This window comes from Stenella coeruleoalba, assembly GCF_951394435.1.
Source record: "Stenella coeruleoalba genome assembly, chromosome: 17".
NCBI lineage: Eukaryota > Metazoa > Chordata > Mammalia > Artiodactyla > Delphinidae > Stenella > Stenella coeruleoalba.
Window position 1 is genome coordinate 1,090,317 of NC_137163.1, and position 26,441 is coordinate 1,116,757.

At 62.9% G+C, this 26,441-nt stretch overlaps 1 protein-coding gene across 2 annotated transcripts in view; it reads left to right on the forward strand.

Moving 5' to 3' along the window:
• ZC3H3 (zinc finger CCCH-type containing 3) overlaps positions 1 to 26,441 on the forward strand; it is an 80,566-nt gene that overhangs the window by 27,642 nt on the left and 26,483 nt on the right. For both annotated transcript variants that reach the window (XM_079902091.1, XM_079902090.1), the window contains exon 4: positions 1,851 to 2,004. In XM_079902091.1, coding sequence (XP_079758217.1) covers positions 1,851 to 2,004 — 154 coding nt within the window. The remainder of the gene's footprint in view (positions 1 to 1,850; positions 2,005 to 26,441) is intronic.

Consider the following 26,441-nt stretch of genomic DNA (forward strand, 5'->3'; position numbering starts at 1 on the left):
CTGGGCTCTCCCGTGCGTCCCAAATGTGTGGGGGCTGCCTGGAGCTGGAGTCCCTCGCTTCGGTCACGCAGCAGGATCAGGCATCCCGGGTGATGCCCGGTGCTTCTGCCGAGCTTCCCTCTTTCTCCCTGACTGCCCCCTGAGCTGCCACCCTTGAAGGAGAGAGAGAGACGGAGACGGAGGTGGAGACTGTGGGGTGCTGGCCTGGCCTGGCGCGAACTTCTGTGGACCCCTGGCGGGCAGCCGCTGTGGGCCCCTGCCTCCAGTCCCGGGGGCAGAGGCGTCCTCTGCTCTCAGCACTCCCTGGGCCTTGCAGCCCCATGTCCACCCCGACCCCGGCTGGGTGCGTGGAGCCTGCACATGCTGCTCCTGTGGTCTGGGGGCTCTCGGGGGGGCTCTGAGCCTGTGCTGTGTCCTGGCCTTCTCATGTGGGTGCACGGGAGCCCTGTTAGAGGCTGCAGTGCCCCAGGGATGGGTTTGGGGACACCTGAGGGAGGGGCTCTTCCAGCATCTGGACAAGGAGGCATAGTGCTGTCCTGATGGCCGTGCAGGTGCGGTAGCTCCCGTGGGGCGGACTTGTCCTGCCTGCTCCCAGGCAGGCCCCGCACCCCACCGCCCATCAGGCTGGGTGAGCCTTGGAGAGAAGGCATCTGGGCCAAGGTGCTGATTGCTGACTGGGGGAGGGCCTGGCTGTGGGCTGGTGGTCTGTTGTGTTCAGGGCTCTGGAAGGTGACTTCTACCCAGTGTTACTGTCACTGTTCACTGAGCAGTCACCGCTTCTCGTGGAGTTTGCAGGTGCTGGGAGGATATGTCCTTGGGGCCCAGGGGAGCAGGTTCGGGTCGTGGAGCACCGGTTTGTGCTGTCAGAGAGCGGGGTGGCTGGCCCTGAGCAGCCAGGAGTGTGGGAACCTGCGTGTCTGGTGCCACCGTGCCCCTGCTGTGCTCCCTCTCCTGGGCCACCCTGGACCCCAGGCGGCTTTCAGCTGAGGGTCAGCTAATTCTTGCCCAGGGATCATAGGCCTGTCCTTGTGCCGAAGCTCTGGTGGTGAGAGCACGTGTGTGTTTTCCTGGCCTCCTTGTCTCTGCCCCTTCCCATTCACCCTCCCCCCACGCCCCTCACCCCCTGCCTGGCTGTGCTGCCCAGAAGCTGTCTGCTGCTGGGGTGGCTGGTAGGGGCCCCCCTTCCAAGCAGAGCCCTGGGCTCCGTGCAGGCAGGTTAGGTGGGGCCACAGGGAGGCGCCTTTGGGAACCAGGGTCCGAGCAGCCTGGCCTGAGGGGCTGGGGTGCTGGGTCGGTCACAAGAGGCAGCAGCGCCCGTGTTCCCATGCTGCGTTAGCTTTAATTATCTGGGCAGTTAGAGCTGTATATTATGAAAGCCGGGCAATTAGATGCGTTCCTCATAGCTATGGGGAAATTGCTGGCTATCAAGTGGAAGGGAACTGGGGCAAAACAGATCCCTGTTAATTGCATGAACCATTCAGCAAGAAATAAAGCTGTGGTGTACATCACCCTGCAAAATGTTCTGAAAACAGAAGTGATTAAGTACATAAATCTACATGGACACCCGGTGAGGGTTCCCAGAGAGGGCGGTGAGCGCTTCACGCCCGCAGCCTCGCGGACCCGACCGTGGGCCCCTCCTCACTGCCCACGGGGAGCACCGGCCTGCCACGCCAGCTGCTGCAGCTGGCCGCACCCGCCCCGCTTGCTCTCCTGGAGGCCGCGCTGGCCGCCTCCGGCTCCGGCAGCCCGGGGCTGCTGAGCTCTCTGGGAGTGGGCGGGGGGTTGGATCAGGGGGTGATGGGAGGCCCCACCGACCTCCACTGACCACCCGTGTCTGGGTTTCCCTGCAGCCTCCAGCCTGCACGGCCAGCGGACCCCTCCCACCAGCAAAGTGATCAAGACTCGCTACCGCATCGTCAAGAAGACCCAGGCCTCACCTCTCAGCCCCGCCCCCGGGCCCCTGGCCCCGCCCTCCTGGCGGGCACTGCGGCTCTCCCTGTCCAGGTAGGAGGCCTGTGGCTGCTGGGCTCCAAAGTGCAGGGCGGGGCCTGAGGACCGAGCACACCCCCAGAAGTGCTTGGTCTACAGTTGTTGGCTGGGGAATGGGCTGATTTTTCTGTCTAGCAATTTCTGCACGAGACGTGTGGCCGGCCTGTGTGTGCCGTGCGCTCACGCAGACACGCACGCTCCCCGTCCGCCAGCAGCCAGCTGCCAGCTTGGGGCGGGGGGTGGGGTGGTGGTCTGGGAGCAGCCGCACCGCCTGGGTGTCCCTCAGGGAGAAGCTTCTGGTGAGAGAGGCTGGGCCATCTCACTATCGCTGTACTGGTTGTTACGGGGGTGGGGTGAGGCTGTGTGCCTCTCCGGCCGCCCACACCAGGGTCTGGCCTGCACGCTGAGCGCTGTGGCCTCGCTCCAGGCTGCTTCTGCTGGGGGGCATGTGTGGTGCGGTCGGCTCCCTCTTCTTTTCTGGGTCCCCTGGGCCCAGAAGCAGGAGGGCTGCAGAGGTTGGGGTGCGGCTCCTTCCTTCAATGAGGCAGGGGAAGGGGTGACAGCCTCGGTGGGTTGGAATCAGGCAGTGGCAGGTCCCCTCCCTCTGTCCTTCTGGGGAGCGGTGTGGGAGCCCCTTGGCCCAGTGTGGGCTTCCAGCTGGCTGTGCTGGGCACTCCAGAGCACATGGCCTCAGGCCTTGGGGCCAGGGGGCCATTGTGCCCCAAAGGGCTGGGCCACGGGGCAGAGCAGCTATAGTCCTGGGCAGGGGCCATCCTGCCAGCCCCCCACGGGCCCCCCACTCTCTGGACATGGGAGAGGAGGTGCTGGCCTACTGGCCCATGGTAGGTGTGCCCGGAGGTCAGCGGTGGCCACTGCCCTCCTCCCTTCCCACCAGGCCACACGAAACTTGGCCCTGCTACCGACTTTTCTGGAGGCAGTAGCTGGAAGTATATTTTAAATTAATTTTACTGCACTTTTTGTAGTATTTTTGTTTTAAATAGATTTATAAGCATCTTGGGGGCTATTTCTACAAATTTATGAAGATAATTTTCACTCTCTCGATAAGGTTAAATTTACACCTTCTATTTCCATATTAATTCACGGTGCTAAGTGGGTCTAATTTTCTTCCATTCTCCTATCTGGTGAGCATGGCCTTTCCTAATGCAATTTTCCCCTCACTAAATCACTGTGATTGGGAGTCATGATCGAGCTAAATTAACTTAAATTAATTTACTTAATAAGAGCCCCAGATCTTCGTGAATGAGGTTCAGATTTATTGATTCTTGCTCCTCTCTCCCCCTCCTGCAGTCGGCCTTCCTGCCCGCGTTGGCAGCCCTGGCCTGGCCCCGCCTCTCCCAGGGGGCCTGGCTGGGGACCGGGGGTGACCTTCGTCAGGGAGGCACCAGCGGGCCTCTCCTTCCTGGCCTCTGAGTGCCACGGAAGCCCAGGTGTGGGTCCAGCTGGCCCAGTGTTGAGTGTGCCAGGCCCTGATGTGGCCACTGAGCAGAAATAGGTGCCAGGCTCAGGGGTCGAGGGCCCCTGAGGAGGGCGGTGGCTGGGGGCGCCCCCGAGGCAGCAGCCGCCTCCTACTTTCAGCCGGAGTGTCGAGCCCATCAGGCCGAGAACAGCCCGGTCAGCAGCAGGGCGGGGGGTGTGCCTTCCCCTCAGTTCTGGAGACAGGTGGGGGCTGCCTCATGGACAGGTGTGTGAGGTCCGCACTCGGGTCAGGTGGATAGGATGGGCCATCAGGACAGGCCCAGCCCAGCTGCCAGCCCCGCCCGGCCACTGCTTGCCTCAAGCTCCCAGCGAAGGTGGTACCGGGCCTTATGGGGAGGGCGTGCCCCTAGATGGCTGTGTGTAGCCCCGCCAAGGGCCGTGCCGAGTGCCCGATGGCTCAGGCCCCGCGGCCCTGGCCTGTGCTTGGTGTCTGGGCGCTCTGAGGCAGATTCCCAGCTGCACCAGGCCCCAGTGCCCTCCCTGGGCATGGACGTGCAGCCGAGCCCACGCCAGGATGGCCACGTGTGCACTGAGGGCATGTGTGGGCTGTGCTCGGTGAGGCCTCCCTCCGCCCGCCTGCCTCTCTGCAGGCCTGCCTGACCCGTCGCCACGCACCTGGGAGGCTCCTTGAACCCAGAGCCCTGGACCCTGAGGGCCTGGCCTCTGGACGTGGTCTGCGGGGCAGCAGGGCCGAGCGGCCAGGACGCCCTGGGAAGCGTGGGTTGGGCTGCCAGTGGCCTGGGCTTCCTATGCTCAAGGCCACCTGTGCCCTGGTGAGGCTGCCTTCTCAGCAGTTGCCACCCTCCAGCTGCCCAGCCTGCCGTCGGCCGTACACGCCAGGCTCAGCTTGTCGAGGCAGCAGGAAGGGCTTGTCTCCAGGGCCGGAGGCCAGTCTGATGCCCTCCCACCCTCCTCCTTCAGCTCCATCAGAGCTGGGGCTGCCTGTGTATGGTCAGCAGGTCCCAGAGAGGTTCTGGGGCCACCTGGCCTTGGCCATGGCCTTGGCCTCTGTCCTGTAAGCGGCAGGTTCCTCAGCTCTCCCTGGCAGAAGGGGGGTGGGGGGCTCGTGGCTGGACTGAGGCCAGTGTGGGCTACGGGCTGCTTCAGTGATGAGAAAGCAGGGCGGTTCCACCAGGCAGCGGGGCTGAGCCCAGGAACCAAAGGCTCTTCTTGGGCCTCCCGATCTGTGTCCCCCATGGAGAGAGGACACCTCCGAGGGGCGGGCTGGCAGGCAGGCCCCAGCAGTTCTGGAAATCTCAGTGGGCAGAGTTGGGGGCTGGTGGACACAGGTGGGAGGTGAGGCGGGTGGCCCAGCAGCTGAGTGCCAGTGTTAGCATGAGGTGGCCCTGGACCCCACCCCCCTGCAGACCCCTCACTGTGAGTCTCTGCAGAGAGGAAGCTGTGTGTGCGTGGCGGGGGCTGCCAGCCTGGGGGAGCCCAGGGAGCCCCCGGTAGGCGGCACACAGCGTGTGACCCTGGGCTCAGCCCAGACCCGCGCCTGACGGCCATGGCCTTGGCAAATCCCTGCCCTCCCTGTGCGACGCCACGCTCAGTCCCGCACCGCGAGGGGCCTGGCTTTAGAAAGACTTCAGAGGTGGCGGGGCTGCTGTGAGCCCTCTCCCGAGAGGGATGCAACAGGGCGCTGCCCAGGCCCCTCCTCCACGCTCAGCACGGCCCTCACTCATGTTGGGGCCCCTCGCCTTCCAAACTCTTGGGGCGGAGCCGGCGGCCTCAGGAGAGGCACGTTGCCTTTGAACGCTGCAGCGTTCTCCTCTCCTCCCCACCCTGCTGGCCCTGGGTCAGGGACGGCACGGCTCCCTGCCCGCTCCCTGCTCTGGGGGGGCTCGGGAGGTGGGCATCCCCAGGCCTGGCTCCTAGTGTCTGGGAAGAGGCAGAGGGTTGCAGGGTCCTTGGCCTCTCCCCTCCCGGAAGCCCGTGTTCCGCACCTTGACTTGAGCCGCCGTGGCAGTGTGGCCACCACTGACTGCTGTCCTGGGTGGCAGGCTGCACGTCTGCCTCGCAGGGCGGCTTTGCACTGTTCCCGGTTTAGACAGAAACCTACTCTGAGCCCCATGTCAGTTTTGGCCTAATATGTGGGGAGCTGAGGGGCCACATGGTAGCCCACATTCACAGCAGGAGTCCTGGGGTCCCCTTCCCCCCACCAGCTGTCTGGTCTGGAGGTGGAGGAGGTTCTGGTGCTTCTGTGGTGAGGCCCTGACTCCAGAAACACCCGAGAGGAGAGTCAGCTGGAAGTAGGGCAGTTAGCCCGTCGGTTCTGTCGGCCGGTCAGCCCTCGTCCACGTTGGGGCAGACGGAAGGTGGGAAGCGGCCGGGCAGCAGCTCCTGGACGCCGTGGGCACTGCCCATCCCATTGAGAGCCATGGGCCGGATGAGGCAGCCGCTGCCCTGGCCAGGGGAGCGTGTGGAGGCCGGAGCAGGGGCACACAGGGTGGGGGGTGGCTGCCCCTGCTGGGAAGGACCGTGGCCTGAGTGGGGCAGAATCCTCGGCACCACGGCTCCGGCTTTGGGGCTGCCTGCGTGCAGGGGGCGTGGAAGCTGGCCCGGGCAGGCCGGGTCCAGGGCCCCAGGAGGCGTGGCTGGGGCTCGAGGACTGCACAGCGCCGCTGCCCAGAGCTGGCTCCCAGGACCTGGGCAGCAGGGGGGCCCACGAGCACACCCCGGGGCTGAGGCACACACTAAGCGAGGAGTTAATTTTTTTTGTTCTAAGATTTGTGGATTTGCCTGTGTCCTCGCCAGCTTCCAACAAGTTCATTAATCTGAACTGAAGCTGAAATGCGACTTTTATCCCTAAACTGCCTGTCACTTTTTTTCTTTCCAAATTCATTTGACATGAAAGTGCAGAATAAACAGAAGCCCCTGTGCTTAAGCAGATGAGTCTGGCGGCTGCTCCATCCCGACTACAAATGGTGCTGTCACAGGGGCTGCCGCTCGCTGGGCTGCCTTATTTTATTTTATTTTTGTGTCTGTGCGGTAAATCTTAAGTAATGTCTGGGCAGTTTCACGAGGTTTGGGCTGCGATTTTTCTTTTCTTTTTTTTTTTTTTGCGGTACGCGGGCCTCTCACTGTTGTGGCCTCTCCCGTTGCGGAGCACAGGCTCCGGACGCGCAGACTCAGCGGCCATGGCTCACGGGCCCAGCCACTCCGCGGCATGTGGGATCTTCCAGGACCGGGTCATGAACCCTGCATCGGCAGGCGGACCCTCAACCACTGCGCCACCAGGGAAGCCCACGAGTCATGATTAAAGAGGAATTCGGGGCAAGGATGGGCAGTGTCCCTGTGGGGTGGCCTCGGCTCCACGTCCTCCCTTCACACCTACCCTTGCTGACTCCCTGGAGAGCAGGAGGCCAGCCTTGGCCCTGCTCGGCCTCCTTCTCACCTCTGGTTATCGGGGTGTTGGGCAGCTCGGGCTGCCGTAACGAAACGCCTCACACGGGGCGGCTTATACCACAGGTGTGTGTTCCTCACAGTCTGGAGGCTGCACGTCTGAGGTCAGGGTGCTGGCCGGGCCCATTTATCCTCCAGGTTGCAGACAGCCACCTGCTCGCTGTGTCCTCATGTGTGGAGGGAGAGCAGAAGGCTCGGGGGTCTTAATGAGGACACTAATCCCATCACAGGGCCCCACCCTGACGACCTTATCTCGCCTTCATCACCTCCCAAAGGCCCCACCTCCAAACAGCATCACACTGGGTTTAGGGCTTCAACATAGGAATTGAAGGGGGGAATACAGGCTTCAGTCAGAGAAGGGAGTGTCCTGTGCAGCCCAGTGGAACTGGGGTCCCCACAGCCTTCTGCCCTGCCCTGAAGGGTGTGGCAGTTAGAGGGACCCCGGGGAGAACCCTTCTGGGAAAGCAGTGTTCCCTTCCAGTCGCCTCCACCATGGCCAGAGTCCGGGGTCCTGCTGTCTCTCTGGCGAGGCCCCAGCCTGATGGTGTGCAGAGACCCCTCCCAGCTCAGCCCAGGCCGCAACCCTGTGATGGAGCTAGTAGGGTGCCCAGTGCTGGGCAGTGGGGCTCCCCTGCAGATCCCTGTGGGCAGCCGTCCTGTGCGGGCGAGTTCTCTGCCCGCAGCACTCGCCTCCCAGTGGGCAGAGGGTCAGGAAGCAAGCAGAGGATGAAGCGAATACTTTCACGGGGTGGCGAGTGCTGGGAAGCGCTGAGACTCACCCAGGGTGGGTGGACCACCAAGGAGCCCAGAGAAGGCTCCTCTGGGGCTGGGGCCAGCGAGGTCCGTGTGGGCCACATTGTGAGGGCCTTTCCCGGGGGGCTGGGAAGGAGCCCGGGATGTCTGCTCAGAGGGCAGCGGAGGCTGGTGTGGAAGGTGGGACCTGGGCCCTGCTGCTGGACCCGCAGGGGCTGGGGAGATGTTGGTGGGGGCTGCGACCCTTCCTCCTGGTGGCCCCTCTTCCCAGGCTGTGACTGCTGTGTGCAGGCCCTGGGCACACACCGTGGCCGACCTTGACCTTGACCTGGCTTGCATGGTCCTGGGGGTGCTCGCCTGCCTCTGATGTGGAGGCTGGGGAGCTGCACGCCGCGCCTGGCTCCGTCCAGCCCTGTGCCCCTAGCTGCCCCACGACAGCTCTGCCCGTGGGCAGCTTGTACTGACGGCCGAGGAGGCTGCCGGGCCGAGCGCTGCTCCGGCTGCCTGTGAAGGGGCTGAAGGGGTTTTGGCGAATGGGTAGCAGAGCTCTGGACTGGTTCTTTTACAGCAGAAAGTGCCCGTCTCAAGCGAGGAGAACGTTCCCCTGGTCTCACCGGAACGCCCCCTGGGCTGAGGGTCCCGGATGACCGCTTCGGGCCCCGCCTGATCCGTCGGCAGCGGGCAGTCAGGACTGTCCTGGTTTCGTGTCAGAGGCGGGGTTTCCCCGCCGCCCGCCCCCACCTGGCTTGTGCCCGGGGTTGGGGGCAGTGAGAGTGGAGGAGTGGGACAGGAGGGGTCCCCCAACACGTTCTGTGGAGCCTGGTCTCTGCCCTGACGGGGCTGTCCCCTCCGGGAGAAGGGCCTTCCATCCGGGCTGGAGCTTGGGGTTGTTGGGGTTGTGGCTTTCAGTTGGGTGGCACCTGAGCATTTTCTTTGCCTGGTCCCTGTGTGTTGCAGCTCAGGCCTGGTGGAGCAGAACAGGCGGAGTCCCCAGGCGGGTGGCTGGTGGCTCCCAGCTGCCCCTGGGCCTGCGGAAGAGGAGCCAGTCCACTCGCTCCCCAAGTGTCCGTAGAGGGCCTGTCCTGTGTCAGGCCCCTGCCTGCTTGGAAGCTGCAGCCCAGGGCCCTGCTGCCCACTGACCACCACTCTCTCTGCCTGGCCCTGCAGATGGTCGCCACTGGGCTGTAGCCCTGCTCTGTGGCTTGTGGCCTGAGTGGACCACTTCTATGTCAGCACATTGGGGGCAGCGCCCTGTTGCTGCTGACCACCCCTCAGCCCCAGGAGAGCTGTGAGCCGGGGGCTGTCGTGTGGGGGGGATGCATGGAGGAGCCAGGGCGGGCCTGGGCCAGTGGGCAGGGCGGGGACGGGGGCTGTCGCCGTGCGCTGCTGGCTCACTCCTGGTCCCTCCTAATCAGTGTCTTGCGTTTAATTTTGGGGGGTAACTTTATTTCACATACTTCTGAACTTACAGAAAAGTTGCAAAAGTAGCACATGGAACTGCTGTGTATTCTTCGCTTAAATCCACCGGTTATTTGTACCTTGCCGCATCTGCGGTATTGTTTCCACTCTCTGCACAGACCATTTGTGAGGACATTGCAGCCTCGGTGCCCTTGACCAGGGCAGCAGAGGTCTCCTCGGGTGTGACGAGACTCGCTTCGCCGTTTGGGCAGGAGCGCTGTGGGTCCCTCTAGGTGATTGTGGCGTCGAGCCTGCGTGGGCGTCCTGCTCCTTGCTGGGCCTCACCCGCTCCTGCTAGACCCTTAGCGATTTCCAGCCCCTCGTCCCTTGCATATCGGTTGGTCGGGTTCCTGTAAGGAACTGCTGTCCCTCATCTCCTGTTGCCTCGTATATTCATTTAGTTATAATGGTGTGGACTCCCGATTCTTACTTTTCAGGCTATAATCTGTTGATGTGATTCACTCGACCCTTCGTCGGCCATGGTGCTGGCCCACGGAGGCCCCCTCTGGGCTGGTCCTGTCTCCTTTCCACGCGGCACCGTCACTCACCGAGCCTCCCTCACCTGCCCGGTGGAAGCTTCCAGGCTCACCTGGGACTTGCCCTCTTCCAGCCCGGAACCAGCCGCGTCTGCGGACCCTGGCTCCTGGCAGCACAGTGGCTCCTGGCCGCTCGCAGCCGCACTGCCGAGGGTCTCGTCAACAGTGCCAAGGGGTGACGGGAGCATGTCGAGCGGGTCCGGGCAGCGGGGTGCGTCCTCCTTGCAGGCCTTCCTGGGTCAGAGTCCGCGCACCTGTGCGCACAGCTGTCTCCATGCTGCTGCTGCTGCTGCTTCAGGCCGCCTCCCCCTGTGCCCTCGTGACTCCCCCGAGGAGCCCTCTTCTGGCCGCTTTCATTGTGGTCCTTTTGGCTGGTTCTAGACGCCGCAGGGGAGCTGCACACCCGGCACTTCCGCCTGCAGCCACCCCCAGCGATTACTGACTGCCCTGCTCTCGAGGGCGGGCGGCTCCCCGCTCTCGCAGGGCTCTTTGTGTAGACCCGGGTCCCCTCCCGGAGCAGCGCCCCCTTACTGTTCCAGTTCCCATCGCATCTCGTCGTGGTTTAATTTGCATTTCCCTGATTACCAGTCATGTTGACCGCTCAGGCACGGGATTGTTCTTGTGTTCTTTTGTGTCTTCTGTTGTGCTCACATCTTTTGCCCGTTTTTAATTGCTGGTTTGTCTCCTGTTCTTGAGCTGCGGGAGTGGTCCACTTGTTCAAGGCTCTGTGTCCGCGCCTTTCCTGGCCAAGTCAGCCTCAGCTTGAATGAGCGCCTTGTTTCCTGCCCAGGAGTCTGGCGGTGGGTCCACGGGGGCTCTCGGCCCTCTGGGGGGCTTGTGCCCCGTGGCTGCTGTGCCGCCATCCTCAGCCCCGCATTCAGAGTGTGAGGTCAGGACCCTTCCCCCCGGAGGCTCTCACCTGGCTCTGCTCTCTGCCAGCATCGCCTCCCCAGCCCCCAAGGGAACCCTGCAGGCCTGGGTCTCCTGGGGGACCTGGAGCCCCAGAGGGGAAGCCTGGCCTTTCTCAACCTCTCCAGGCCCACGGGGAGCGCAGGCTGCTGCTCTGTGCTGGACCCTGTCCTCCACCCTCACTCACATACACCCCTTACCAGCCCCGGGCCTGGGAGTGGTCAGAGGACAGCCTTGCCTGTGCCCCAGGAGCAGCCAAGGGCATCCCTCAGGGTGGGATTGGAAGAAACAGGTAAAGAAATCAGAGCAGGAAGGACTTCCCTCAGGGGGGCGCAGTGGTTGAGAATCTGCCTGCCGATGCAGGGGACCTGGGTTCGAGCCCTGGTCCAGGAAGATCCCACATGCCGCAGAGCAGCTAAGCCCGTGCGTCACAACTGCTGAGCCCACGTGCCACAACTGCTGAAGCCCGCGTGCCTGGAGCCCGTGCTCCGGAACAAGAGAAGCCACCGCAATGAGGAGCCCATGCACCGCAACGAAGAGTAGTGCCTCGCTCGTCGCAACTAGAGAAAAGCCCACGGACAGCAACGAAGACCCAACAGAGCCCAAAATAAATAAATTTATTTATTAAAAAAGAAAAAGGATTATGAGAAAAGAAATCAGAGCAGGAAGTTTGGCTTGAGGGTGACAGGGAGGTGTGACCCAGCTCTTGGTGCTGAGCTTTGGAGAGATTAGGGTGGGACCTCTTTAAGGGAATTGGTGGGCGCCAGTAGGGGTCAGGGAGGGACCTGGGGTGACCCTGCCCCCTCCCCTCCTGCCCCCCGCCCCCGCCTGCTTCCCCACGTGGTGCTGAAGCAGGTCTCCTCTGGCAGGTTTTTTAGAATTTTATTTTATGAGAACAGGCAGTTACGGCTCCCCAAGTGCTGTAAAAGTTAATGTGATGGCCTCCCTGCGCCTGGGCTCATTTTTATAATTTTTTATTTTATGAAACAGGACAGAGAGCTTAGTGACTTATTACTATTCATTTCGTTTCAATGCAGTAAATATTGATTCAGTTGGGGGTTTTCAATTTAAACCACTCTGCGATTATATAAAATATTACTGGCCTCTGAAATTATGCTTACCGATCCCTTCGGCTGCTCATTAAGGAAGGAGTGCAGTTGTAGGTCCCTTTGCCCTCATCATTCTAATAAATGGGCTGAGGTGTGTTTCTGCACGGGAGGTGCCGCGGAAACTGCTGGCAGGGGCCTGACAGCAAGGATGCAACTCTTAATTTGGAAGTCCGTTCAAAGCGCGTCTTGCTTATTTATTTCTCTCTCTGCCTGAGTCTAGCAGGCCTTTCAGCTGTCAGCAGCCCTGAGGCCTGAATGCCTGCCTGCGCTCCCCGGTGGGTTTGGGGAGGGCCTGGGGCTCGGGCGACGATGTGGGGCCTTGACCCCTCACCCCCTTGATGGTTTCGGGGAGGTGAGGGAGGAGACCAGCCTTGCCAGGGCACAGCTGTCCCCTGTCGGCACTGAGGCTGGGACGTTGAGGACTACCCGCTCTCCCTCCGGAACCTGGTCCAGAAGTGGGGCCTTTCTTGGCCACGTTAGAGCTCAGCCCCTCGCTGACAGGGCCTGGCCTGGGATGCAGGACCCTGAGGAGAGGGCCCTGGATGCCAGGGCCCAGCTGGTGCACAGGCCGAGGTGGCCCTGCTGCCTTCCTTCTCTTCTGTGCTCTCTGTCAAGCACCGCCACCGGTGTGGGCTGGCACGTGGAACCCCCGGCCCTTAGGAGCCGAGCACCAGGCCAGCCTGTCCCTCTGGGTCCAGGGTCTGTTCGTTCTCTCAGTCCCCGTCCTGCCCCGTGTGGGCAGCTCTAGGACGGACCCGTGATGTCGGGGGACATGGCCAGCGCTGCAGGGAGTCAGCACTAAGGGTCTGGAGCCCTGAGCGAGGGGAGGCTGTGCTCGGCCGGGCCACCCCAGTGCCACGCGGCCCGTGTGCTCCCAGGCAGGGGCGAGGCAGAGCCATGCTCCTCCTCGGCTGTCTGTGCTGGCACTGCGGGGGCATTGACATGGGGTGTGCGGGTACTTGGTGTGGGGTGGGGCCGGGTGGGGCTCACGTGCCTCTTCCCCATCAGTCCGAGCCTCTGGCCCGTCCTCCCCAGTGGCCACACAGCCCCCCATGACAGTTGCCCCCCAACGCAGCTCTGTGCCACCACTTCTTCCCTGGCCATGGGGACCACTGGCGTGGGCCCAGGGTCACAGGCACTGTAGCCGGAGTGTTTGTGGCGAGACCACATTGACAGGTGGCACCTGTGTTCCATCTGCAGGCGGCGTGGGAGCGGAGGCTGGCGGCCTACACTGGAGCCCCCGTTTGCTCTGTCTCAGGCCAGGGGCTGCTGTTCCGTGGCCATGGTCCCTCCCTCTCCGGGCCCGTGGTGAGCTGGCCCGGAGCTCGCTGGCCCAGGGTGCACCCCTGGGTCAGTGTCCCTGAGGGCCATGCTGGTAGGCAGGAGCTGCCGCACAGGGCTGGGGCCAAGGCCGGGGTGCAGGGCACAGCGGCCCGCTGAGCAGGCCAGGGCGCTCTGCCGCAGGTCCCTCCTGGGACGGCCTCTGTCGTCTGGCCAGCCCCAGCCCTGCTGGTGCCTCGTCTGTGTGTGACTCGTGGGCCCTTGAGCCTTCAGCCCTCTTGCTTCATCCCTTGGCCCTGCTTTTTTGTCGCTGCCTCCACACATTGGTGTCTTTCTCTCCATGGACGGACGTGCGCGTGTCTCCCTTCTGTCCTGCTCCCACTACCCCGTGCCCTTCCTCTTGCAGTGTGGGACGCCGCTCCCTGGTGCCTCAGGCGCGCGCGTGGTGCCGGGGACAGGGAGGTGAGGAGGGCGGGCGTGCCGAGTGGCCGGGGCCCCGGCGGTGGCAGGCTGTGAAGCGCTCTTACTCTAGAACGCCCGCGCCCGGCGCCACCCCGTGGCCCAGCGCCACCCCCCAGCCTCCGCGCCTCGCTGCAGCTGCCCCTCGGGGAAGGGCTCTCCCAGGCCACCCTCCATCTCTGCTGCCTGTGGCCGGGCCTGCTTCGCCTGCCGTAGCGCACTGCGTCTTGATCATGAGACGTGCAGGGGGCTTCTTTGCCCTACGGGAGCTGGCTTGTGTGGCCAAGCCCTGCCCAGCAGCCTCCAGACCGGCGTGGAAAAGGGTCAGGCAGGCAGGAGCCTCGCCCGGGCCTGGCTCCTTGTGGGCCAGCGCTGACGGGACAGCACCCTGCAGGGCCCCGTGCGACACTGCCGCTGCCACGGCCAGAGCACAGGCCACGGTGTGGCCTCCCCGTGCGCTTGGTGACAGTACAGCGACTCACAGAGGAAGAGTGGGACGGGCCAGGTTGGGTGTTTCAGGATAAACCTAGAGAGAGCATCCCTGCCGTTCGCCCCGGGGGAAGCTTTGTTCCGAAGGCAGCGGGACTGTTGGAAGGAAGCTGGGCAGGTCCCGTGAGGTCCCTCCCCGTGGGGCCCTGTGGGAGGTGGCCTTCGGGGGTGCCCAGGCCCTGGCCACACCTTGCACTGTGGGCCCTCGTGCGTCTGTGTCGGTGTCCCGGGGGATGAGGAGCAGGGGCAGCTGAAAGTACTGCCCCCGACGGGGAGACAGAAAGCGTCCTTGTCCACCAGTGCTTCCTGGGTGCCTTCCACAGTCAAACGCCGTTTGAAATGCCACTTTTATCCTGGCTTAGAGGCGGTAGTAAAGCATCGCTCAAATAATCAATACCGTATTTAACTCTTCGCGTACGTCCAGCCTCCTGCCTGAGCTTACCCCACGGCACGATTCCCCTCGGGGCCGAGCCAGGGCCTCTGGAGATGGGTTGGGGGGAGGCGTTGTTCTAGGGGTCTGGGTAGCTCAGGGAAATGGGCTCCCTGCGTTGGCTGTGGGGTCCGGGGGGCTCCCCTTGCTGGGGACCGTGCCCAAAGGGCTCCCAAAGCAGGTGCCCGCTCAGGCCCCTGGTGGGCCTCAGGCAGCCTGGCCACCACCTCCTCCCCATGCCCCACCCTGTGGCATCAGCCCTGCTCCGCGTCACCCTCAGCTTCTCTGGGCAGGGGGCTCCCAAAGGGCACAGGGGCACCCAAGTAGCTGCTGGGCCCTTGGGGGGTTGGGTGGGCATGTCCTCCCCCTGCCATGGCTCGGCACTTAGCCCCCCCCCACCCCCAGCATGTCGCCATGTGGATCCTCAGAGGTGGGCCTTCGGTTCGCCCCTCTTCCACCCCTGGCCATTGAGGGCTCCAACCAGGACCGGGGTTGCTGAGCCAGAATGTCGTCCACCCACTGCTGGGGCGTCCACGTCACATCTTCTCCCCCCTGGCACCCTGCTAAGGCTGTCAGAGGGCCTCTCCAGCCACTGCACGTGCGAACTGGTGGACAGTGGAGGAATCGTGGGGTGTCTCCTTTTAAACATTTGTCCCAAGTGGGAGGGGCTGCGGTTGCAAAGACCTCTGTGAGTTGGGGCAGGCCCGCTGACGGCTGCCCTTGCCCCGGCCACCCCTTCTGCGGGGCAGTCACCGCGGCCAGGCAGGACCCTGAGCCCGGCTCCGGCTGAGCCTGGCTCTGGGCCCGCACTCCCATCTCCTGGAGCCAGAGCAGCAGGCGGGCGCAGAGCCGGTTTATTTTCCTCGGACTTTCTCCGAAGTCAGCAAGGTTTCTGTGGCTGCCCCACCCACTCCCCAGAGTAAGGAGCCCCGGTTTAATTTGCGGTTAGATGTCTGCTAAGATTGCGTCCACTTCCCAAGTCAGCACTTAATTGGCAAGGCGCTTGATTTAACAGCGTGGGAGCCTCCACCGGAAAAATGGCTTGAATAAATCACCGTCTGACGCCAGAAAATAGATATAATCTCAGCATTAACTACATTAATAGTAGCAGGAGCCGAATTAAGAAGGCCGTAAAGCATAGGCGGGGGAGCATGAATTATGGCCCAGGCTCTGTCCCCTTGGCAAGGGGGATCCTCTGGGGGTGGGGCAGGGCAGAGGGGGTGCGCCAGGCCCCTCCCAGTCCGCCCTGCCCTGCCCACCTGCCCGGTAGGGGCCCAGGTGGGTATGCCCAGCTCGGGGCTTGCATGTGGGCGTGGCCAGGCCACCTGTCCCGCCCCGCCTTGCTGGGCTCCGGTGTCTGGCCCTGGGAAGGAGGGTGGACTTGGCCGCTCTGCCCTCCAGGGCTCCCCCCACCCCACCCCTAGGGCCTCCTTGGGGCCGGGCCCTGGCTGAGCGCTTTCCACCTGGACCATCCTCCACCAGCAGGTGCTAGCAAGGTCTCTGCCGTGTGAGACCCAGCGCCGATGGGACCGCACTGCCGCCACCTCCTCCCTCCCACAGATGGCTCTGCCCCGTGGTGTCTGCAGCCCGGATGTGTTCCCGAGGCAACATTTGGCTTGCCGCGTAGGTGGCTACAGCCTGACCCGGCTGTTGAAGTTGTGCCTCTTTTGTCCACCTCACTGAGGTCGGTCCACCCAGGAGGGGCCGCCCTGGTTCTGGGCTTTAGGGAGAGCCAGGGGGGCACCTCCTGCCGTGCTGGTTTGCATCTTCTCGTGTCCTTCTTGGCGTTAACTGCCACTGCCAGAAACTTTTCGACAATTTACTGGAGGAGAATGCTGTCCAGTTTTCATTTCAGTTTTTTTTTTTTTCCCCCACACCACGTGGCTTGTGGGAATCTCAGTTCCCCGACCAGGGATTGAACCCGGGCCACAGCAGCGAAAGCGTGAAATCCTAACTGCTAGACCACCAGGGAACTCTTTTAATTTCAGTTTTATTCATACTCTTTGTCAAGTTCAGCATTCTTTATGTGTACTGTTCATTTGTCTCTGGCCTGTTTCTTACAGGTTTTCAAGACTCTCTAAGTATTCGGGGTGGGGGGCACCCTTTTGGATTTTTAACAAACTTTTTACTTTTCTGTGTTCTTAAAACTGTCAGTCTGTTAAGACTTAGTATATTGATTTGCTTAGAACAGCCTTCCTCATCCCAAGATTACATGAGTTCAGTTATTTTCTTCTAGTGCTATGTTTTCAAGGTTTGCATTTAAAACTGTAACCTACCTGGACTTTACTGGGGACATGGTGTAAGACTAAAGGTCAAATTTAATTTTGCTTAACGCTTATTACCTGGTTGTCTCTGGACCACTAGACATTCAGACTTTTTTTCCAGTATTTAAAAATGTCACTTTTGTCATGTACAAATCTTGTTCCTGAACTTGGCCTTCTGGACAGATCTTTCTCTTTGATTTCCCTTTGCAAAACATTTGTGGTGGTTTGTATTTTCAGTGGTCAGTTCTGTGGGTTTTCATCTTGCGTGCCTACCGCACAGGTCGGGGTATGCCCGTCTCCTGCCCCGGGAGCTCCCACATGCTCCTTCCCGTCACGTCCCCAGCCAGCCACCCATAGGTCCCACTCCTCTGGCCTCTGGCCTCTAGACTAGCTCTGTCTCCAAACTTTTGAACTTCATACCAGTGGATTCATATAGTAGGTACTGTTTTGTGTGTGACTTCTTTTGCTCACCGTTTGTTGTGGACTGAATCATCCAAATTCATAGGCTGAGTCTCTGAACCCCAGTGTGGCTATATTTGGAGACGAGGCCTTTACAGAGGTGGTTAAGGTTAAATGTGGTCATTTAGGGTGGGGCCCTAATCTGATAGGTTTGGTGTCTTTATAAGCAGAGGAAGAGACGCCAGAGCTGAGCACTCAGACGCCACCTGCAGGCCAGGAGGAAAGGCCTCACCAGGAACCAGCCCTGCTGGTGCCTTGAGCTGGGGCTTCCGGCCTCCAGAACTGTGGGCCAACCTAGCCGCCCGTCTGTGGTGCCTTACGGCAGCCTGAGCCAGCTGAGGTGGTGCTGTGTGCAGCAGAGGCGTCTTCTTTTCCCTCACTGTGCCGCACTCCTCTCAAGGTGTGCCACACTGTGCTCGTTTGTTCTCGATGGACGTCTGGGTTATTTCCAGGCTCTGCTGCTCTCTGTCCTGTTGGGCATGTTGCCGAGTGACAAGGAGCCCTCCTCTCTATGGAACTGCTGCCTCAGCGGTGGATGGATGCTGGGCTGTAGCAGGGAAGGCCGATCTCCCCCACGGCTGTCCTAGCCTGCACTTGTGCCACAGTGTGAGGGTGCTCCGGTCACGGGGGCTAGGGTGGCATCTCACGTCCCGATGACTCACGGTGCCAGCGTCTTCTCCCACTTTGGCAGACCTTTGTGAAGTGCCCTATGGAGTCTTTTGCCCACCTTTGTATTAGTTTGTTTTTTTATTGATTTGCTAGTGTTCTTTATATATTATGGCTACATTTCTCTATCAGATATCTTCTCACAGCGTGGGGCTTGCCTTTCAGTGCTGTCTAATTTATCAGTCTTCTTTTATGAGTAGTGCTCTTTGTGTCGTGTTGAAGAAATAGTTGCCTACCCCAAGGTCACGCTTTCTTCTAGAAGCTTGGCTATTTTAGCATTTATATTCAGCCTACGATCCTTCGTGAGTTAACTTTTACTCGCCATCTGAGGTGGGGGGTCAAGGTTTTTTTGTCTCGTCACAGAGACGTTTGCTGAGACGAGCCCCTCCCCCCACCAAAATGCAGAGCCAGAGACTGTGTGTCTGGCCTCCGTATTCTTCAGGTGAACCGTAGCAACGCTGGCTCAGTTTCTCAGCCTTCCGCAGCCAGCCAGCCTCCAAACCCACCCACCTGCACTTAAGCTTCTCATTCTGCCCTCTGTGCAGGGCTTGCCTCGTCTCGGTGCTGCAGAAACGGTGTCGCGTGGGTTTTGCCTGTCTGCGGGCACACCTGCCAAGGTGTCGCCTTTAGTGTTTTGTTTTGCTTTTTTTTGTGGTCCCAGCCAGTCTTGCTGGTGTCTTGGAGGCTTTGACGGGCGTGTGTTCACCTTGCAGCTAGCTGCCTGCTCACCCTCTGCCTCTCAGGAACTTTTGCTATTGAGCTCGTGGGCCTTTCCCTGGAGTTGCTTGGATCCCGCGTCTGCGCGGCCACCACCCCCTTTCCCGGGGAGCCAGGCTGTGCTCACGTGTGACTCTCGGAGGAGCCGTCCCACTGGGGACTGTGCGGGAGGGGCACCTGCCCCCCCCCACTCCTCTCTTCCTGAGTCTCTTTACGTAGCGGTGACATGCGGGTCCCTGAGGGCCGGGGCTTGTAGCATTCAGGGGTCTGGTCGTGTTCCCACTGTGTCACACACTCCCGCTTGGGCTGCCCTCCAGCGTCTCTCAGCTCGGCCACGTCCAGGTGCTGGGGCCTCTTCGTGACGTACATGCAAGCGTGAATGTCCTAGGGGGTCACCAGAGGGACACGGGCGACTGGTGTGAGAGCCAGAGGTGCAGGGGGGATGCAGCGAGGTGCCTGCCGAGCAGATGGCAGCCCTGGCTCTGGGGCTGGAGGGGAGCTGGAGAGACGGGGAGGGGTGCAGGTGGCCAGGGCCCTCTAACCCTGAGCAGTAGGCCGCGTGGCGCTCTGCAAGTGAGAGGCTGCGAGCCGCGTCCCGAGAAGGGCCAGCTGCAAGGTGGAGCGCGCCGAGCGCCAGCCAGCAGGACTGCGGGGCAGTGTGAGGGCAGAGGCCCCGAGATGGGCTGCCGAGCAGGTAGGTGATGGGAGGCCTGGCCAAGGAGCGCGAGCCCTCTGCTGCCAGAGGTTAGGTGGCCTGGCTTTTCACTGGGGCCTCGGCCCATCCGCTACCAGGGCTCCGTGGGGGCGCTCTCTGGGCTCTCTGGGCGCTGGTCCCCGCGTCCCTGGTGATGGGGGTCAGAGCAGTGGGCACCAGGGCACAGAGGAGGGGTTGCTCTGAGGATGGTGTGTGGGCAGCAGGGGCTGACGCGCTGGCCCAGCTTTGAGGAGGGAGCTTGAGGAAGCGCCCTCGGGGCTTGGTGGGCGGAGTCTGAGGTCTTGGCTCGGGGTGGGACGTGGAGGCTGGGCTGGACCTGAACCCGGGCATGGGCATCGCGGATGTTGCCCGGGGGCGTCCTCGGGTGCAAGGGCCGGAGACCGGACGAGCCAGGCGACTGGCACAGGGCTCCTTCAGGGGTGTCCTCAGGGAGCCAGAGAACCTGGGGCTGGCGCTCTACTGCCTGAGCCGCCTTCCCTTGTCTATTGCCACGTGGAGCGCCTCGCCGATGCAGCCCTGCGGGAGAGGGCTGGGCTGGAGTTCACGGGCACAGTGAGCCGGTGAGGGCCGGGGTGGGGGGGCGGGAGGAGTTGGTGGGCAAGAGAGAGCGACATGGGAGGGGCCGAGGGAGCAGAGGAAGGGCCCGCCCTGCCCCTCACCAGCCGTCAGGGGCCAGGGGAGCCCTGGGCGACAGCCCAGCATGGAAGGCGACCCTTGGGTGCAGAGGACCGAGGTCCCGCCCTGGGCTACACCAGCTATTTGGCTGCCTGATCCTGGGCTCCCCCAGCCCCTCAGCCCAGCGAGCTGAACTCTGCCCTCTGGAGTGGGGCCATTAAGGCCCAATAATAACCTGTTTTTTGCAGCTAACATACAAAACACCAATAGCTTCAGCTGAAATGGATTTTTAAAAGTGTCATTTTATGGAGAATTTTACTTTCTATTTTGTTGTTTACTAGGCTCTTAAAAGGAAAGCTTGTAATGCATGCATTGATCGAAATACCAATTGAATAGATGTGAGCACATAAAACAAGCCAGCCCCCCTCACGCAGCCCCGGCGCTCGTACTGCGGGCAGCACGATTAGTGTTGCCCACCAGATGCCGGCTGGCCAGGGGCGCCCCGAATCATTTCTGTTCATTAGCGGGGACCCCCTGGGAAGGAGAGGCACCCTCAGAGACGACGCCTAGGTGTCCTGCTGGGTCAGGGGGGCCCGTGGCAGCCAGCCCCCTGCCTGCACCCCCCGCCCCCGCAGTTCCACCCTCAAGTGCTCAGCCTGTGCCCTGGGCCGGCCAGCTCTCTCCAGGGCTGTCCTGTCCTTGTCGCGACCCACCAGGGCCCTCAGGCCTCAGCTCCCACCCGGACCCGTAGCCCCGCATCCACTGCGAGCAGGTGTGTCCTGGGAAGCCGAGCCATCACCTCACCCCTGCCCCAGGGTGGCCGGGGCCACACGCAGGAGGAGCACGTCACACGCCGGGAGGAGGGTCCCAGGAAGCCAGGTGGCCCCAGTCATCCTGAGGCCCGCACCGTCCGTCCGTCCGTCTGTCCATCCGCTGAGTCTCTGGCTCCCGGGAGCCTGCCCTGCCACCCCTCCTGGACCCTAGCCCCCGAGGGCCTCTGTCCCTCGCCCCCAGAACCCAGAACGTTCTGTCAGCACCTGCGTGACAGGATGCCCTGCACGACGGCCAGGACCCCGAGTGAGGCCTCAGCTGGGAGGGCGCAGCCTGTGGCGGGGAGCCAGGCCGTCAGCGTTTCCGTGGAAAGCCCGCTTAAGCAGTTTGCAGCCGTCACGGTGGCGGCAGCGGCTGAGCCTGACCTACTTGGGATTCGCCGCGCAGCCGCCTCCCCGGGTGCCCCTTCTGCTGACGGCGCACTCCCCGCTTGCCTGGAGCTGCGTGGAAGCCGCTCCACTTCCTGAAAAATGCTTCCCCACTTGTTTTCTCTGCTCCCGGCCAGCCTGCCCGCCTCCTGGCCCTGCACTGCCCAGCCCCGGCCTCAGTCCCTCCAGCTGAGCCCAGGGGCCTCTCCTGGTGTAAGTGCCCCACGTGTCCTGTCTCCCGCCCACCGAGGTCTCCCGTCTGTGTGTCTCCCCTCACACCTCAGGGCATCCCGGTGTGCGGGACCCGGGTGGCCCCCCAGCCTCCCTCCTGGTGTGCATTCACCCAGCACGGGTCACTGGAGCCCCCGCTCACTGGCACGGCCCCCGCCCCGTGGTGCCCGCTCCCAGGTATGACACAGCCCTGTGCCGTCGGGGTTTGGGGGAGGCTTCCCAGGGACCTGACGTCTGACCTGGTCTCCAGGTAGACCTGTGTGACAGGCACAGGGATGGCACGTGCACAGGCCTGGCTCAAGGGGGGTCGCAGTGGCCGTTGAGGGCCCGAGAGACCCGCCTGCAGGGGGGGCAGGTGGAGCGCGGGGAGCTCGAGCAGACGTGCAGCTTTCAAACCAACTGATGGGATGGGGACCCCACCAGGGAGCCGTGAATGAGGGCAGGACCCCAGACTGCCTCTGGGGCGAGAGGGCCACTTCCTCGGTACCAGTGACAGAGGTCCGGGCTGCGTCCCCATCCCGGGGCGTGCGGGGCGTGCGGAGGAGGGGAGCAGACTGTGGGGACTGGAAGGAAGGTACCAGCGAAGCGCTCTGTGTCTGAGGGGCCTTCCTGGAGCATAGCCGCCAGTTCCGCCAGCAACTTGTCCAGGCGCGGGCTCCCTGGGCCTGGCCCTGTCCCCAGCAGGCTCTGTCCCACCCTCTCTGGGTCCACGGGGCCTGTGCCAGGCTGCCTTAGGACTGGGTGCTGAGAGGCCTGGAGCCCTCAGGAGTGGGTACGCCGGAGCGGGGCCCCTTCAGCTCCAGTGTGGTCCTGCCATCCCACCTGAGCAGTGACAGCCGAGGAGGAGCCCGCAGGGCTGTGCTGGCGGCCTGAGGCCGTGTCAGTTTAAAGGCCAGTGGACCTGGCGAGGAGGCCTGGGCACCCGGGCACAGCTCCAGGGTGAGGCTCGCCCTGCCCAGGGTGTCCTGGAGGCTGGGGCTGCTTCCAGGGTCTCCAGGGCCAGGCCGGCTCCCTGCCCCTTGCCTCCCTGCACCTGACCATGCCCTCCGTTAGGAGGAGCCACTCTGTGGGCCTTAAGGTGACGTGGCCTGGCAGGCTGCCTGTCCTCGGCCCAGGGTCTTGGGTGCGCTGGGGCAGGTGAGGTGCGTGGCGTTCAGGTGCTGGTCTGCCTGGCACTCCGTGCACGCACACCTGTGCCCCAGGCTGCCAGGCTGCTTAGCCCAGGATGCTCTGGGTGGGCCCGTCTCAGCCGTGCAGCCCGAGAAGCGGACCCGCAGCAGGGGCGCCCTGCGCATGGTGTTGGGGGCTGCACAGACCTGCTTGGGCAGTGGCCAGGGAGCGTGCAGGGAGCCTGGGTGTCCAGGGCCAGCCTTTGAAACCGTTGGGGAGTGGGGGAGCCCTGGCAGGCTGGGCAGTCGGCCAGTGCCGGCAGTGCGCCCCGCAGGCCGAGCAGAGGTTTTGTCACGCTCATCCTGGCTCCCTGGGGAGAGCTTTCCTGTGTTACCCAGACCCTGATGCCCCATCTCTCGGGGTCCATTTTCCCTGGGACTTTCTACTCACTTCCTGGGTACAGCAGGTGAGAGGGGCCTCAGAGGGCAGAGCCCCTTGGAGTTCCTGGATGGCCTTGGGCCTAGAAGTTTCTAGCTGCTCCCCAGGCAGCGGACACACGGCTGCTTTTCTTTTTAAACCTACTTTTGTGGCGTGTGTGTCTTTCTCCCCATTACTGCCGCTTTTCATTTAAAACGTTATCTCCCCCCCACCTGTCCTTCGTGGCCCCCAGGGGGCCGAGGGGAGGCCCAGCCCTCACCCCAGAGTAGTCAAGGTTATGGTGATAAATCCTGGGGCATTGTCACTGCTATTCGGAGTAAATTGGCTGGCCGCTTTCGGGCTGAAGGAAAGATAATTTGCTGTAGTATTTCAAATGGATTAGAAATGGATTTGAAGGGAAAGTTCATGCCTCCCATCACAAAGGCGAGAAAAAGGACTATCTTAAGGCAGGTTCCCTCCCCGGCCTTCATTATCCTCGCTTAATACCTTTCCTATTTTCCAGCCTTAATGAAATTTCCTGGCGGCATGGGCCTGCCGGACGGATGGGAGCAGCCTTTAGATCTGAGGCTCCTGTTGTAGAAAAGGAATTACAGGCCCTTGCTGCGAGGGCAGGCGCGTTCTCTGGGTCCTTGGCCCTGCTATTATCTCATTAATTTTATCCCCTCTTCTCAATACAGTTCGTTTCCAAAGGCTGTCCTCTCCATTAGGGTAACAATTTACTGGAGTGCTGTGACACCCACGGCAATGAAAGGCTACAAGGTGTTTGGGGCGGCGGGGGGGGGGGGGCCCAGCCCACTGTTCCAGTTCCCGCCTGCTCGGCATCTGCCAGGCCACAGGTCCAAAGTCAGCGGGACCAGCGGGAGAGGGAGGGGCAGAGGCGGCTCTGCGAGACTGCAGGCCGGGCCGGTTTCCACGGGCTGGGGGCGCTCCCCAGCCCTCGCCAGCCCTGCCCGAGTTCTTTGGGTGCATCCGCCTCCCCCAGGCAGCCCCAGGGCACCATCTGGGAGTGCAGCTTCTCCCAGCTTGGCTCCCAGGCTCCTGGGGCGCCCCAGGGAGCTGTGGCTCCAGGGCTGTTCTCGTGCTGCAGCCCTGCACCCAGGCACGCGGGGTCCTCGGGCCCAGGTGTGAGCACAGACTGTGAGCACAGAGCCGGGGCCTCGGAGCAGGAGGCCTGCTGCGCCTCCGCTCCTCCCGGAGGCCCGCAGTTGCCCCACCACTGCACCAGAGCCCAGGGGCATGGCTTTTCGGGTCGGAAAGGGGATGGATCGGTTGGTCGTGTTCATCCATAAGAATAATCAACATTGTCCCGAGAGAGGAATGTCACCTGAGATGGGCGTCGTAGCAGTAAGAGCAAATCGCAGAAGGCAGCGATTAACGGGGCCACTTCTCCTGGGGGTGGGGGTGGCCAACAACAGCCCCAGACTGAGGCTTCTCTGTGTGCAGAGCTGTGGGACGCAGGCCCTGGGCGGGGGCCGCCTGAGGGGTCCGGCACACGCTCTGCCCTGAAGCTTCCAGTTCCTTCTGGCCCCAGGACCTGCCGGCCTCCACCCTGCTGGGTCCTGCCTGGGCGGGGCCTCCTCTTCCTTGGGCTGCCACGTGCCGCTTGAATCCCACGGCCCACGGCGTCGCCTGCGTGGCTGCCTCTGGGGGCGGTGGTCTGTCCCTGTCCAGCCTCAGCCAGGAGCGCATGCCCACCGGTGGGGAGCTTCCTCACCTCTTGAAGGGCCTGACTCCCTTCCTCCCCACCGTCTCTCTCTCACGTTTGATGGGGGCCAGCGCCCTGGGCGGAGGGAGAGGCAGGTGGGAGAGGGGGTGCCCTTGGTAATGGGAGGGGCGGCTGAGCGCGTCTTTGTTCCTGGCAAGCGCAGTCACACGATTGCGATGCACAGCCTGTGCGGGAGGCTGGGGGCTGTCCCTGAGCAGCCGCCCCACGGTGAGGGCCTGAGTGCCACGAGCAGCCGGCGCGCTGGGGGCGACCCTGGGTGCACAGATGGGGGCTGCGGAGTGGGGGGGCCCCGACGCTGCGCCTCGCCCGGGGCTGGCAGATGAAAGGGCGGCTGGTTTGTGGGCGGGGAGACCTCTGAGGGCTCGGGATGGTGCGGGGCTGGGGGCCGGGGCTGTCGGGGGCCTCGCAGCCTCGGGCTAAGTGAGCTGTGGTGACCACCAGCCTGGGCTCTGCTCTCAACCTTGGAGATCAGGGCTCAGGCCAAGCTGTGCCTTTCGGGCAGCAGCCACAGCTCCTGCAGAGGGCCCCGGGCTCCCAAGGCTGACAGCGCTCTGCAGTGAGGGGAGGAGACCCCACCCAGCCCTGCCCGCTCCTCACACCTCCACCTGGCCTTGGTGTGAGCCCAGGGGGCAGGGCAGGTGCCCGCTGGACACGCAGATGCCCTGAGGCCGAGGCGGGCAGATCTGCAGTCCCAAGGTCCGGGAGAGCCTGGAGGTCTGGCTCCTCCCCCAGAGGATGCCCACGTGCCCCGTGAGAGGGCAGCTGGAGCCTGTCGGCACGGCCAGCGTGAGCCGGGCTGCCGAGGACCCTTGGCAGGAGTCCTTCGCTCCAAGATCGGTCTCTGTGAACTTAAGTTTTAATTAGGGGAAACGGGGTTGTGCGCTTTCTGGCGGGCCTCCTCAGCTTCCCGCCTCATGGTGCTGCTTCAGGTCCCCAGCACCCGGCTCACTCGGCTGGTGAGAATGACCCCCAACTCGCAGATGGAGAGATGGGGGCCAAGGGGTGGGCCCGGAGGCCTGCCGCGTCCCGTCTGCACTTCAGACCCAGGTCTGGGCCCCCTCCCTGGCCCTAGGGAGCCAGGAAAGGGTGTGCTGCTGCCCAGGTGGAGTTGGGGTTCATATGCTCCCAGGGGAAGGGGCCTCAGCGGGAGCACTTTGGAGAACCCAGAGGGAGGGTGCCGTGTGTGCCCCAGGACGGGCCCTGGCTTCAGCCGGCTCCTCTGCTGGGCCCCGGGCTGCTGCTGGTGGCACTGCCTGCAGTAGGACCACCCTCCTCACGCGCCGCCCCCCTGCTCCTTGGGGGCCATCTTCGGGTAGAGGTGATGCTCACGCGACAGCTGGTGCTCCCTTGCCCAGGTTTGCCAGTGGGGCCCGAACGTACACTGGGTGGGGACAGCGTGATTAGCAGAATCTGAGCTCATAGGGAATTAAGCTCAAGTTGCATAAACAGATTCCTGCTGAAACGCACGGGGTTGGGGGGCGGTGCAAGGCCAAGTCCTTCTGGAGCCCTGAGGCCCTGGGCAGCGGGAGGGCCTTGGACCCCTCGTGGCAGCTCGGGGGAGCAGGTCCACCAGGGCAGCTGCAGGCCCACCATCTGTGGGACCTGAGTCAGGGTGTGTGTGGCCGCTGCGCGCTGTGTGTCTGTCGGGGGACTTATCCCGACCTGTCTGCCCTTGGGCTGGCCTGGGCGTCCGCTAACCCCAGGACAGGCGGCTCAGTCCTCTGCCAGCCTTTGACCTCGAGGAGACTTCAGTCTTTCCCCTGCCACAGCTTGCCGGCGGGAGCAGGGTCTGTGAGCCTGTCCCCTCCCAGTCTCCATGCAGGGCCCTCCGTGCAATGGAAAGAGAGGCAGGGAGGGTGGGCAGTGGAGCTTGCTGACCCCACAGCACGGCCTTCCCAAAGCCGGAGTGGCACCACTGGGGCAGCGCCCAGGAGGTGTTCCCGGGCAGTGGTGATGGCCACAGGCCTTAGAGTAGACCCTCAGGGC